The 15,166-nt window shown below is 36.0% G+C and overlaps 1 protein-coding gene across 1 annotated transcript in view; it reads right to left on the bottom strand.

The window, feature by feature from the left end:
* Positions 1–14,781, bottom strand: part of Nsun2 (tRNA (cytosine(34)-C(5))-methyltransferase Nsun2) — a 78,809-nt gene extending 64,028 nt beyond the window's left edge. The window contains exons 1-4 of the mRNA XM_069819957.1: positions 14,584–14,781; positions 13,899–13,979; positions 12,053–12,267; positions 4,512–4,689 (exon numbers count right to left, since the gene is read on the bottom strand). Of these exons, the coding sequence (XP_069676058.1) occupies positions 4,512–4,689; positions 12,053–12,267; positions 13,899–13,979; positions 14,584–14,649 (540 nt within the window). The 5' untranslated portion in view covers positions 14,650–14,781. The remainder of the gene's footprint in view (positions 1–4,511; positions 4,690–12,052; positions 12,268–13,898; positions 13,980–14,583) is intronic.
* Between the last annotated feature and the right edge of the window lie 385 nt (positions 14,782–15,166).

Here is a 15,166-nt window from a genome sequence, read left to right as displayed (position 1 = left end):
GAAATGGAAACTGTCTGCTACTGTTCAAAACGGAAACAATATTTTGGACACACTATATTTTGTAACTATATTTTGAAACAGCGTGTAATTTCAAGGAATATACGAAATATGTAGGTCACCAAGATAAAAACAAGTTTTCTTTGCAAAATTCTAGAGGGTACGAGGGTGTGTTGGCCTGTAGGTAATAATTTTATTACCCTGTTGACTAGGCAGACGAGTCCCTTCAAAGATTTTCAATGCTTCACACCCGTATACTGTCGTAGCTAGACAGAGCAGAAGTGTAGTGATTTCCAGGTAAAAAAAAAAAGTTTCATAAAATGTGGCATTAACATTAAGTGATGAAGTAAAAGTTATCGAGATAAAGGAAAATTAGAAACAAAGTCTGTGTGAAATAATATTGAAGTACAGTTGTGGAAAACTCAGGTGTGACACTTTAAAAAATAAAGATCATAATGAGTGAGTGGCGTGCGGCCAATATTGGTGACACAAAAGGAACAGAAAGCAACTGTTTATGTGGAAATAAATGAACTGTTGTGGGAGTGGGTTCTTCATGACCTTTCAAAGAACAAGCCAATTTCTGGATCTATCCTGCAAAGCAAGCTATTGAACTAGGAACGAAATTAAATAAACCAGAATTCAAGGCTTCTAATAGATGGCTCCTAGTCCAATTAATTAATAATGTGCAGTGATATGCAGTACAGTATTAGAGTATAGTGTTGGATATTAAATAGAATGAGATTAGTAAACTTTAGTAATGTTTAATGACTAATGAGTGAGTTACGATAATATTTATACAGAAAATGAGATTTTAATCAAGATGATTCACCAACGTAATGAGCGACAGAAAGCTGATTTAACGTGATGAGTGTTAAATGGAATATTTTGTACTTCTTGCAGTTTGCGGCATGTCATTTTGTTTTTCATGTATATGAATGACAAAATATTCCATTTTAATGTCACACCTGAATAATACGGAAACCTGTCCACAACAGAAAAAAATTAGGACCATGTCACTTCCGTCTTGAAAAGGTTTCAATGTATTAAAATATTAGCAGAAAGTGAAAATGCCAAATGAAAAAATCTGTTGGAAAACATTAGTCTAATCCCTGAACTTCCTCGTAAATCTGCTATTGCTATGTTCTGGCTACTCACTGGCCATGATTGTTTAAGTCCACACCTGTGGAGTAATGGTTAGTGCGTCTGGTCGCTAAACCAGGTGGCCTGGGTTCGGTTCCCTGTCGGAACAAATTACCTGGTTGAGGTTTTTTTCTGGAGTTTTCCCTCAACCCAATAAGAGCAAATGCTGGGTAACTATTGGTGCTGGACCCCGGACTCATTTCACCGGCATTATCACCATCTCATTTAGACGCTAAATAACCTAAGATGTTGATAAAGTGTCATAAAATAACCTACTAAAAACAATATTTAAGCAAAAAAAAACGCACGCACACGCCCCCCCCCCCTTAAGAATGTATGGAGGATCATTTTTGGAATGATTTCCTGGAATTTGTATGCTATGTTCAGGAATTACCCATTTCCATGGAGGAATTTCGTTCAAAACTGGAGTTTTAGCAATGAGTGTGTCTGTGATATAGATTGGTATTTCTGCTTTGTTTATTTTGTAGAAATTGCACAGGGTATTACCTGACAGTTTGAAGAACATCTGAGATCTGGACGAGACTTGCAATTTTAAATGTATTTTTAGATCCTTCTTTAATACATAGTATCTGATATGTTGAATATTACATTCAATTTCTAGGACAACAGTTAATGCGGATTTTGGTACTCCTTGGCATAATCTTAAGGCTGAATTTTGAAGAAAAGATATTTTCTGTAGATGAGTTGCTGATGCTCCTCCCCATATTTCACATTCATAGGTCAATTCTGATCGAATATAAGCATTATAAAACAGACACACTGTCGTGATATCTCATTGCCATTCCTTATTAGTGTGATCTTCAAGAGATTTAATCGTGGTAGACACTGCGAAGCAAACATTGGTTAAATGTGTTTTCCATAAAAGTTTTTCATCAAAAATTAATCCTAGGATCTTGGGAGTTGGAATGTACTGAATTTCTTGATTATTCAAATAAATGTGTTCATAGTTTTTTAAGCTGTATCTTCTTGTGAAGACAGTATATTCAGTTTTTGATTGTGAGATAGATGGATTCCATTTGAATGTTCAATTACTGATATTATTTACAGCTGTTTGTATAACTCTTAGGCCCAATTGTATAAAATTCCCTGACTAAAGATCAATTTTGATCGAAGATTGGAAAGTGAACCGAGTTCAGACACATCTTCTATTATATAAAACTTTTCTGCGATCAAATTACCCAGGTTCAAATACAATCTAAGTTCACGTGAAAAGGATTTGGCAACATCGCTTAAACAGGTGAAGTATGTGATGCGCGGGCCATGTTTTACAGGTTTGTTCAGTGTAGCCAATTTAGCGACTTTAACTCTTTTTCGACAACAATTTCTTTTAACTTTTATATTGCTTAAATAGGGATTTAGCGACCTTTTTAGCACCTCATAGTGAGAAAATTTAATCTTTCTTTGTTGATAATAAGAAATCTAGTGACTTTCCAACTACTTTTTGACGACTTTCTGCACACTCTGTTGGAGACACTGGTTTGTGTTGTGCGTTGTAAATAATGGCGGACAATAAGAAGATGGCTGACTGTTCTCCAAATTGTTATCATGTTATGGTGTTTGATACTGCTAAACATAATAAAGCTTTGTAAAACGACAATTTTCGTTTAGTAACACAGCTAATTGAAAATTTATGGATGTACCTATCATATCCATGAATAATTAATGGTTGTTATAAACATAATATAATTATAGGTTATGTTATTTGATACTGCTGAACATGATAAAACCTTATAAAATATAGGAATGTTTGTGTATTAAGGCAAGAAATTGAAAAATATATATATATATCTACCATATATATTAATAATAATGGTTATTCTTTTTGCACAATCTGCCACTCGTATATTTCAAACAGAAAGCAAATAACTGAACTTGGATCATCTAACTTAATCGGAGAAATTTCTTCAGTCAAAGTTGACTTTAGTTTGAGACAAATTAATCTCAGATTAGACTTTATACAACACAAAATTCCAAGTTCAGCTAGAACGAGGATCAATTTAACCTCTGATCTAAGATTAAATGGTTTATACAATCGGCCCTTAATGTTTCATTTGGATCGTTGTTAAATGATTATTTACCGAGGTTTGAATTGTTCTTTCATTAAGAAAAGAATGTAGAAATCTTAGCATTCTGCCTTTGATTCCAAGCTTCATAGATTGTAATAAAATAGATCTGTGTGGAATATTATCAAAAGCGGCTTCAAAGTCTATCATTACAGCTAATGTGGACTTCTTTTCTGTGAAACTTTTATAAATTTCTTGAGCAAAATACGAGGGGGATCCAGGAAATAACGACCATTAGTGCATACCTGCCGCGCAGCTGACTCCCCTTCCTTGTTTGAAGGTCAACTGGCTTCCTTAACATGTGTTCTCATAATGTTGAGTGTGCTGGTTGCAACAAGTCGCCATTGTGCATTTTGTGTTAATTCAAAATGAACGATGTGATTGATAATCCCGCCGACTGTGAGGTGAGGAGTGTGATTCGATTTTTGAATGCCCGACATTTCAAACCTGCAGAAATTTACTGGCAATTGAAAGAAGTGTATGGTGATACTGTAATGAATGAAAGAAATGTGAGAAAATGGTGTGAAATGTTCAAAAATGGGCGAACAAATGTCCACGATGAAACTCGACCCGGACGCCCATCACTCATCACAGAAGACCTGAAGACCAAAGTGAACGACAGAATCTTGCAAGACAGGCGCACATCACTCGACGAATTGCATATTGCCTTTCCTGACATTTCTCGTTCTTTGCTTGGTGAAATTGTGTCGCAACATCTTGGCTACCACAAAATCTGTGCCCGCCCGCACACTGCTGCTTCAACTCGAGAATTGCTGGATCAATTCGGTTGGGAAATCTTTGATCATCCGCCCTATAGTCCAGACCTTGCTCCTAGCGATTTTCACCTTTTCACTAAGCTGAAAGACTTTCTGGGTGGTACGCGTTTTGGAAGTGATGAAGAGTTGAAGAAGACAGTGAACGCCTGGCTTAATGAACTGGCGGCAGAGGAGTATAACACAGGAATTCTAAAGCTAGTAAACAGATGCGACAAGTGTTTAAATGTAGGTGGTGATTATGTAGAGAAGTAAAGGAAGCTTCAGTTATGTAACAGATTTTGTTTTTTCAAATAAATATGTTTTTTTTAATTATTACAACAAAACAGTCGTTATTTCCTGGATCCCCCTCGTATAATAAAGCTTCAGTTGTGCCACACGATGGTCTAAAGCCAAACTGATATGGGCTTAAAAGATTGAAAGTTTCAAGTCTCCAGGTTAATCTGTGAACAATGCGTTCCAGTAATTTAGAAATGCATGTAAAAAATACATAAAGTGAACAAATACTTAATCTTACCTTGTGATGTGGCTTAACATCCAGCAATAGAGGTGGAATCATACTAACAACTTCTTGTCTACTGATGTTACCACATTCTGTTTCAGATATAAGAAAATTATGAAGACGAAAATATGCTTCCGATCGTCGAATGTCCTTCCGAGTTAACTGCAACTGCCATGCCAGGCCATCTGGATACCTGTAATAAAAGCCAAACTGAGATATAGCCCATTTACCCAATTTCCATCTAAGTAATAAATTTTTCCATTCCACACATTTTTGTTTTACAAAAGAAGGCTGTAAGAATAATGGCTGGTGTGCATAAAAGGACATCATGTACAAATATTTTCCAAAATTTAGAAATCTTGACCTTACCTTGTGAATAGCCTACATTCTTTCTCTAATGATGTTTTTTTTTTCTTATTAAAAACCGAGATACATTTATTACTAATCAAGACATTCATAATTTTAATACAAGACATAAATCATTTCTTCATCTTCTGAGAACAGAATTAACGAAATTTCTACAGAGTCATACCTTCTACACAACTGATGAATTGTTTATGCTTGCAAATTGAATTATTCTACTTGATATGAAATGTACAATTTTGTATAGCTCAACTAAAATATGCTTGGAAATTGAATTAATCTGTTTACTGTGTATTGTATATCTTTGTATAGCTTAACTGATAAATTGTACAGGGACATCATTTCATTTTTACTAACATTTTTAATATTAACCTGTCAATACCTTTAGAGAATCGGAAACACCGCTTGCTCCCCCCTCCAAGACTGGAGTTCGATGATACTGGCGTAAAACACAAATCACTCTACTAGGTATAGGAAGGAAGAAAAGTAGTTCATCCATTTACGTAAACTAGAAGTTTGAGTTTGATAATTTTCATTAGGTTTTTCTTTAATCAAAGTACAGTACTGTATTAAGAATTTTACTCATGAAGTGAGTTATCCATGCGAACGTATTCATTATGCGGTGTATATTATACTGTCTACAGCACATTGGCATACAATATAGAGAAAGAAGTTAAATTGAAAAATAATCATAATATGAATATTTAAACACAATTTTGAAAATGGTGGCCATTCATTTCGATACAGGCTTCAGTTCTTTTGTGCATATTATCGCACTATAGACTATTGCATCTAATTCCAATTGCCAGTTTCGTCCTTCGTACTAGTAACTCATGTTGAAATAATTCTGTACCTACTCTACGTACTGTAAATTCAATCTTCACTTCTGCCCGACCCGAAAATATAAAATTACTCAGACATGCTATCTACTGTCCGTCCAAGTGGTTATGCTGCAGGATTGTAGAAAGGGAGGAAATCACGTGAAAGTTAATTACTTAACGAGGCCCTTTTATTTAAGTTAAATTAAACAGCTGTATAATATTACGTAAACGTCCAATTCCTAAGAGAAATTAATGTTTTCAGAAAAGAGCTAAGACAGCCCAGCTTTTAAAGAGGGGCGAGCAGAAGCAGGTGGGGGAAATCGGGATGCGACGTAGGCAAACGGACAGTACCTGTGCGAAAATATGATTCAATATTGAAAGCTCTTTCGTCACTGGAAAACGCGAACATATTTCTGGAACGTACTATACTCAGTAACTCAGTACTGCTTACTATCCTCAGTCTTGGTTTTGTGTGGAGTTGGAACTTCATTAGTAGAAGGGGTGGGAGTGAAGTACATTCAAAAACTCGGGTACAACAAAAATTGAAGTAAAAATAAAATGATGTCCCTGTATATGCTTGAAATTGAATAGTAGTCGGTATAGCTCTACTGATGATTTGTTTATGCTTGTACTTTGTAGTAATTTGCATCAATTTTTGTATATCTCAAGTGCTTGAATTGTTTATGATTTTGAAGTGAATTAACTTACTTGCTATGTATTATATTTTACAGCTCAACTGATAAATAATTGTTTAGGTTCGTAAATTTCATAATCTGATTGCTATATATTGTAAAATTTTGGTAGAGCCACCAATGTAGCTCAGTAGGCAGACTCGCTGGCCTGCTGATCCAGAGCTGCGCTCGGGCTTGGGTTAGATCCCAGTTTGCCCTGATTACCTGGTTGAATTTTTCCGAGGTTTTCCCCAACCATAAGGCAAATGCCAGGTAATCCATGGCGAATCCTCGACCTCACCTCACCTCACTTCACCTCGCCAAAAAATTGTTGTTGTCTAGTGCCTTGCATTTGACAATGAAGTCATTAGCAGTCGTGCTTTCCAATACTTTTCAACTGTAGTTTCTTCTGATCTTAATGCTTCACAGGTCTTCAAGTGGGCTTCATTCATTTCTGCTGGATCATTACACAGGACACATATGGGTGAAGCTGAGATACCTATTCTGTAGAGATGACTTGCTAGACAGTCATGATTTGTCAATAGTCTGAAGGCTGCAACTGCTGTTTTCCTTGGTCTCTGGAGGATTATATCTGGGTTGGAAAGTAGTGTAATCCATTTTTGTCTTTAGCATTTGATTCTATTTCTTGTAGGTATGAATGAGAAAATTTTGTAGTGATCAAGCGTTTTATTGAGGAATATGAGAAATAAAATTTAGACTTTTGTTTTATTGTTGTGCCTTTCTTTGCAAGTGTGTCTGCGGTTTCATTCCCCATGACTCCACAGTGTGCTGGAATCCATTGGAGATGGACAATCTTATTAACTTTTTGGAGTTGTGTTAACATTTTGTAGCATTCTCTTATTTTTGTTGACTTCTTTGTAGCATTTGAACATATTCCCTGAATTGCAGCTTTAGAATCTGAAAGAATTACTGTCTTGTTATATTTATTTAAGGGAAGATTTAATAATTGTCGGAGAGCAATGTGTATAGCCTCTATTTCGCCATCATAATTTGTTGTGTCTCTGCCAACAGAATGATAAAAGGAAAAATGTGTACATGTAATCGCCAAAAAAACTGTAATGTTGTAAAATGTTGACTTTTTGCACATCTTAAAACTTCAATGCTAATATAAGATCTACGGAATATGATAAATGAAATTTTAAAAAAAGTTGTTGTTGTTTTCTAATGCCAGGCGTTTGACAATAAAGTCATTTGACCTCTTGCACTCCAATATTTTTCAAAGATATTATCATGGCCAGCCACTGAAGCACAGATTTTGAGGTGTTCCGAATCCAGTTCTTGGTTTGAGTTGCACAATGGGCAGTTAGGGGACTGATATATTCCAATTCTACGCAGGTGTTTGGCCAAACAATCATGGCCTGTTGCCAATCTAAATGCAGCTACAGACGATTTTCGTGGTAAATCGGGAATTAACTGTGGATTATGATGCAGAGAGTTCCATTTTTTTCCCTTGGGATTGATTTATCAAATTTTGTTTGTTGAAGTCTAAGTATGTAGATTTAATAAATCTTTTCACAGAGTAATACGTAGATTTAGTAACAGGTCTGTAAGTAGCAGTGCTGCCCTTCTTTGCTAAAGCATCCGCATTCTCGTTTCCCAGGATTCCACAATGGGATGGTATCCATTGGAAAACAATTCTTTTATTGAGTGATATTAATTGAGAGAGCATTTTAGTTATGTCTGCTGTTTGAGATGAAGGTGTGTGTCTAGAGACGATTGATAGAATAGCTGCTTTGGAGTCTGACAATATAACTGCATTCCTAAATTTATTAATGTGGCATAGAAGATTCCTGAGACATTCACTTATTGCAATGATTTCACCATCAAAACTTGTTGTTCCATATCCAAGAAATCTATAAAGTGAGAAGAGACAGCATGTAACACCTGCACCGGCACCTTGTTCTCTGGAGATCAAGGATCTGTCGGTGTATAAATGAAGCCAGTTTTGTGGAGGCTACCTAATATTAATTGTCTCTAAAGACAAATGTTTCAGTATTTCAGTGTTTACTTCCGATTTCAGTATTTCTTCTGTTAAATTTAGATTATATTCTAGATTTAATAGAGTTAATGGGTTTGGTTTAATTTGTAAGTTTTCTTTTAAATACGGCATATTGATTTTCTGTTTTAATTCTTGAACAATGGATATGAAACTTTTTTGAATTTTCAATCTACAGAGAGGACTGTATGAATGCCAATTGTTTCCTGGTAATCTGATAAGTTTTTCATATTGAATCAGTGCTTTTTCTTCTATTGTCATTTTGATGCTGTTAATATTAGTGAGGAATCTCATAGAATCTATTGGCGTTGTTTTGATTCCACCAGTAATGAGTCTGAGAGCTTGGTTTTGAACATATTCTACGTCGTTTATGAAAGGTGAAGTAATTAAAATTTCTCCGCAATATGTCAGCACTGGCTGTATAAACATTTTGTATGTAGTGTTCAAAGTATTCCTAGAGCATCCCCATTTCTTTCCTGCTAGTCTTTTTAGAAGGGAAAATCTTTTACGAGCTTTTTCAGAAATGTATTTCAAATGGTTGCTCCATGTTAACTTACTATCGAAAACAACTCCAAGATATTTGGATTCATAAGTCCTAGGAAGGTGTTGGCCATTGTATTGGATATTGAATTCTCTTTCTTTTTTACCGAGTGAAAATAAAAAAAAAAAGTAAGTATGCTGTTATTCTGTCGAGGGAAGTAAATGGATTTTACCATGATATTAATGGTTGCTATTGATGATGGGGCATGTCCCCTGTGGGAGTAAGTAAATGTTTCGTCCTCCAGTCACAAAAGAATACCTCAAACTGATTTGGAAGATGATAGTGATACATTTTTTGACGAATTAATTTTAATAAGAGAAGAACCTCTGAAGGCCATGAAAGAACAGTTCAAGAAACGTTCCAAAACGTAAAATCACAGTCCAGTATTATACAGTCATGAAGCTTGAGTTGTTGAGGGTACTAGGAACAACAGACTGTGCCGGTACTATTTCACATTGTCTGTGATGAGGCGATAGTAACAATCCTAGTGGTTAGCAACTATCTATGGATGCATATTCCCTATGTATTCAGCTTCGTGACTGTATATACTAGACTGTGGTAAAATCCCAATCTAGTTCCGAGACCGTACACAAATGGTGCATGTGTCGAAAGAAGTTCGGTATTAGTTCATAATACATTCTGAATTGCTTGCTGGAACCAACCTAATAGCACGCGACAATGAAACTTCCAGCTTGGGTTAGGTTAGGTTGGCTTCGATGATAATTGTTGCGTTGTAAATTTATTTTCGTATTAGCGTTCATTTTCAAATGTTCTACCTCTTTATTTCACGTGTTAAATAATAACTTTCATGTTATCTACATCGATCAATTCTTTCCAATTTTTAGCTATGTTCTAATATGTTTTCTAGACAAATTACGTCCTAATGAATTCTTCACTTTCCAAATTACAGTGAAACCTGTCTAAAGCGGCCATCTGAAATTACCTTGTAAAATGGCCGTTTTATCAGGTGGCCGCTTGATTAAGGTTGAGTTTTTTTATGAATCAGCATGAAAATACTGAATTTCAGTGACTTTTCAGGACTGTGCGCGTACATCAATCATGCATATTAATGTCAGCCTGTTCCATTCTTGCAACTAGCCATTTCAAAACTCGCTTGCGGGACCTCAGTTTAAATGACTGGATAATACTTTGATCAAGGGGCTGGAGGTGTGATGTGGTATTTGGGAGAAGAAACACCAATTTCATGAATCACAATGCGATTTTGTCGTTTAATCTTGGAATTGAAATCGCATAGCTAATTCTCTAACAATGATGATGTCATCCAAGCTTTATTGTTGGCAGTCCACTTCACCCCCAATAAATCCACGTCAACATTTTTTCAAACATCTCGGTTTCAATGATTATCATTATCATTAAGAGTGGTTCTTTTTCTCCTGCAGCATTAAAACAAAAGAGCAGGGTTATTCTGTCTTTTGCCAACTTCCCCCCTTTACACTCTTTTTTCTTAAAACTTAAGTTTTGTTAGGGAGGGCCCTGAAAAAAAACCTCTTTCGTCAACACTGTAAATGTCTCTGAATTCATACTCCACAAGAATTGAAGGCAGTCTACTTTTTCCATTCTTCAATAACATTGGTTGCAATGTCACCTCCTTCACCAGACACAGAACGAAATGCAATGTTATGCCGTTTTCTAAAGCACTCTAACCACTATTACTAGCAACAAAATTTCTTACATTGAGTTCTTTGGCAATTTCAAGAGCTTTCTCTTGAATCATACGCTCACTTACTGGCAATTTCTTCGCCCTTGCACACTTGAAACATTTGTAAACGAAATCATTCACATTACTAAACACAGATTCTCTCTTCCTCCCATTCTTTTAATATTTCATCTTTATTCTTAATTATACCGTTTATTTGTGTCCTTCCACATTTGAATATTTCTGGAATCTTTCTCGCAGATGTTCCCTTCTCACTTTCTTCAATCATTTTTCGTCTCACCTCTAAACTTAACACCACTCTAAATTTATTGTTAGACATGATTTCTCTCTCAAACTAACTTCACAGTTCCTCTGAATCAAGTGAATGAAAAGAAGAAAAATTCGTAAAAGCTGGCCCATATAGAGAAAGATAGAAAGAGGAGAAAAAAATCGAATGGTTAACTACCTAAAACATACTGTGACATTTTCGATATAAAAAGTCCGTGTTTCAATCCTCAAAAAACGAATAAGAATTTATAGCTGTGCAGGGTCGGAGTGGAAAGTGACAAAAGAGTCATAAAACAGTAACCAACTAACCCCAAGATATGGAGGGTGTACTGTTGTACACTTAGCTATTGCTTCCTATGCTCTAACCGTCGAAAAAATAGGTCTGACAGTATCCGTGAAAAGATTTTTTGTTGGACAGTGACTGTTATAGTCAGGTTCCAACCCAAATAGACCCCGGCCGCTGGCCGGCGCATGAGGTGGCCGCTAAATAAAGAGAGAATTTGTATTGATCTTATGGAAAGTCCAATTGGTTCCAGAGAAAATTGGCCTTTTGGCCAGGTGGCCGCCTAAATGAAGTGACCGCAAACGCAGGTTTCACTGTACATTTCCTCTGAAAACTAGACATTTTTCCACTTTTTTTCGTTAAAAAAAAAACCTTTAGTATCTCGTGCCATAGAAAACCCGGGTACAGTATTGTGTCCTGGACCTCTGAAGTGTTTACGGTTAATTTTTAACAAGTGGGGAGTGGGCTACAACAGTGTATTACGATATACAGGTGAATAACAAATGATTTTTATGTTGAAAGTGTTTGTGGCAGTAAACTAAAACCACGTGTTTGTCACTGTACAGAACTCACAGAAGCCAGTGAAACAAAAGAAAATTGTGTCTTATTGGGCGTAGCTTTCTGGAGCTTGGCTTCTACTTGGTCAATCTTAAATATCGTCCCACACCACAAACAGGACTGACATCTGATTTAAGTTTAGCTAACTGACATTAAGCCGAGGTATGTGACAAGATTAGTGGGTTAGTTGAGGGGATTATTTAGGCCGAGGAATTGTGTAGTGTGGGGAGATACGGAAGTTTCGCCCCACATTTTCAAGTAGATATTCAAACCATTCGTATGTACAACACAATGTAGAAGTTACAGAATTCTTATGTGAAAATAAAGAATTTAGCTAATTCCTTAAAACCAACTTACCATGGCAGACAAATGGGTTCCTGCTGTGTTTCCTTACTATCTCCATCTGATTGTGACGGATTCAATAGACAATCTTTGAAAAATTTCCCCTTCACAATACCAAGCAAAGCTTTGGCTTCCGATTTTGAACCAGTTATGCGAAATGCTGTAGGCAAGTTTTCCTTAATTGAAGCAATAAAGTTGTCCCATTCTTCGTCTGGACAGACTTTCTGCAACTAAATTACAAACATTAAATATGTAACGCATTAATATAATGGTGAACTCATCTCTTAAAATATTGGTCTCAATTTTCTCAAAAGTGGTTTGAAGCAATCAACTACAAATTACATCCCTAAGCATATATGAAAATACTATTACCCCCTACATATATAATTGTTTGATATTTATATTGTTTTATTCACTGTAATAACGATTCTATGTGAAATAAAACGATTATATGGAAATGTCAGTCTAGAACAATTAGAGCAAGTAAATGTACAAGCCTAGATAAACTTGAAACCATATTATCATTTAATTAGTCATTATTGCCTCACAGGGTTGCCAGATTTTAGATCTACCAAGGAGGGACATCCTTTTTCACCATGTATACAGCTCGATCAAGTTAAGTCTGAGAGCCGAGAGGGGAAGTTGGAGGCAGTTCTGTAGTGAAAGGAGGCGGTAACGAGAGGAGACCAGTACAGTCTCATATGACAGCAAAGTTTTCCTACTGCACTTCAGTTCATAGAGCGGTAACAATATAAGACGCTTTGAAATAGACTGTACTTCTACTTCTGCTTGACAGTGAGGTTTGGCGTTCTGATTGGCAAGCGTGGAGAAAGTTGCATTTGGGGGGAGGCTGGGAGACAGCCTAACTGTTGCCTTTATCTGAAGACAAAGACAAAAACTGAGTGTGCTCCATAGTGTATTTTAAACGATGTGAACATGTTGAAATTTGAGCGTCAAGTGACCTATGTGGCAACTGTGTTTTGCCTCTACATTCCATCCCGATATCCCCACTCTCAGACTTGACTTGGACAAGCTGTAGTACTTACGTTTTGTCTTAAAGAAAGAGTGATATGAATTTGGGTAGAGTTGAAATTTTCATGTCTATACAAAATAAATAAATAAATAAACGAAAACAAAAAAAATTAGGCCTATCCCGGAGCTGAAGTAATATGAATCTCAAAATTGCAATTTGAATAAAAAACATATTATAGGTACAGCTATCCAGGTACAAACAATATTTATCTGGCTGTAAGTTACATCACGTTTCTCTGGAGTCTTTCTGAAGAGCTTGTGGCAAAAATATGTTATGTCAAATTATTAACTTAAGTGACTTAATCATAGCTCTGTCTGGCATCTCACGCGACAAAATATTTAAATTTCAATGTTTATTAATTGATAACAATCACAAAATTTATTTATACCTAAATTCATATTTAGTTTGTGCTTTAGCATATTACTACCCCATAATACTGTAGGCCTATACATTTTTAGAGCTTCCTACATATTTATCACCGTACTTTAGCATTTTCAACAAGCTTCTGTCCATTCTCTGTGCCATGCATTTCTGATGAACGTCTCTTTTAAAATGTTTAGAAATATCATATTCACCACTGAATTTGCTGCTACAAACCTTACACTTCCCAAAATATTCATTTTTTTTTTTCTCAATGTGCAAACCTACATTAAATTAATTCAAATTTAATGTAATTATTTAAGCCTAGAAGAAAATAGTTCTACGTAACGATACAATTTATTCCAGTGATGTTAATTCTCTAAAGGAGGGACTTCATGCGTCCCGCCTAGAAGCAAAGCGGGACTAGGGGCATCTGGCAACCCTGTTGCCTCTATAGAAATTACAAACCTTGTAATATTTTTCAAATTCTGCATTTTCGCGCACTATTTCTTTGTAATGATGTCTTTGAGCCTTCCTGTCCAGTTTGTTCTAAAAAAAACAAGAGAGAGAAAATAAACACATTGACAAATATCAAGGAATTTTTGGGTTATACATTATTTCAGGTGAAATTATTTCTAACCAGTTTATCTAAAGATTACCTCTCGATTATCCTACATTGAGGGACTCCCGCCGATTTTAGCAAGACTTCCGACTTCTGTTGCATTCAAATAATTATACAATAACGATAATTTGGTTCAAGGAGCATCCGTTTTTGGCGCAAAGATAATTCGTTTGGCGTGTTTCTTAATTGAAATTAACCTAAATGGGTCGGTGTCTATTCCAATATTGGCAGAAGTTCCTCACCGCTCGTTTAACCCATATTTGTAATAGTTATTTACGTTACAAGACCGTTGTGTACAACTCAACATGCGAGCATGGAATTTAACTAAATGAGCGACAGCGAGTTCAGTTATCCTGTGAGCATGTTGAGCTCTTATAACGGTCGTGTATTGTACGACATTTTATGATATTTTGAATCGTATATCTTAGGAGAAAATAAGTTAATAATTGTATACTCAACACATCGTTGAGATCTCCCAGTCATCTTAACCTCAAATTATAACGTGAACATTTACGGATAGCCGCAACTCACCTCTCTAGCTCTCCTCTTCTCAGCAAAATTTCTATCCTTACTTCTAAATTTTCTTCCCCTACCCATCACTTTTGTGAATATTATGTTAAATATAGGTGTTAAACCTTAAAATTATTTGTATTGTAGCAGTGAAATCAGATTCATATACTTCCTTAAAGTCCACGTGAACATTTGACGGCTTGGGCGCGCGTTGCTCACAGTGTTGTCGGATTGTTTCCCTAGTGATGGGTTGAATAAGAGAGAAATTTCCCTCATGTTTGAAACAGATGGTTTCGCTACGACGAAAGAACATCGCTGACGACTGAAGAAATCGCCAGCGGTCATCGTCAGAGAGTGGTTTCTTTACCGGCAAACTTCGTAGGTGGATAGTTTATTCAGCGAATAGATATTATAAAGAATGGACACTGAGCGAATTTGCCTGTGTTTTGTTTCTCTGTGCGCCAGCGTTTAGTTCTACTTTCAAGCGCTAGACGTTATTGTAATCGAGCATAGGCTAAGATAATAATTGAGAATAGACTTGAGACACAGGATTCAAACATCGCCTACCTTATTGCATAATCCAGTAATGCTTTGCTTCAAATAA

This window comes from Periplaneta americana, chromosome 3, assembly GCF_040183065.1.
Source record: "Periplaneta americana isolate PAMFEO1 chromosome 3, P.americana_PAMFEO1_priV1, whole genome shotgun sequence".
Lineage (NCBI taxonomy): Eukaryota > Metazoa > Arthropoda > Insecta > Blattodea > Blattidae > Periplaneta > Periplaneta americana.
This window is presented reverse-complemented; position numbering and strand designations above follow the sequence as displayed.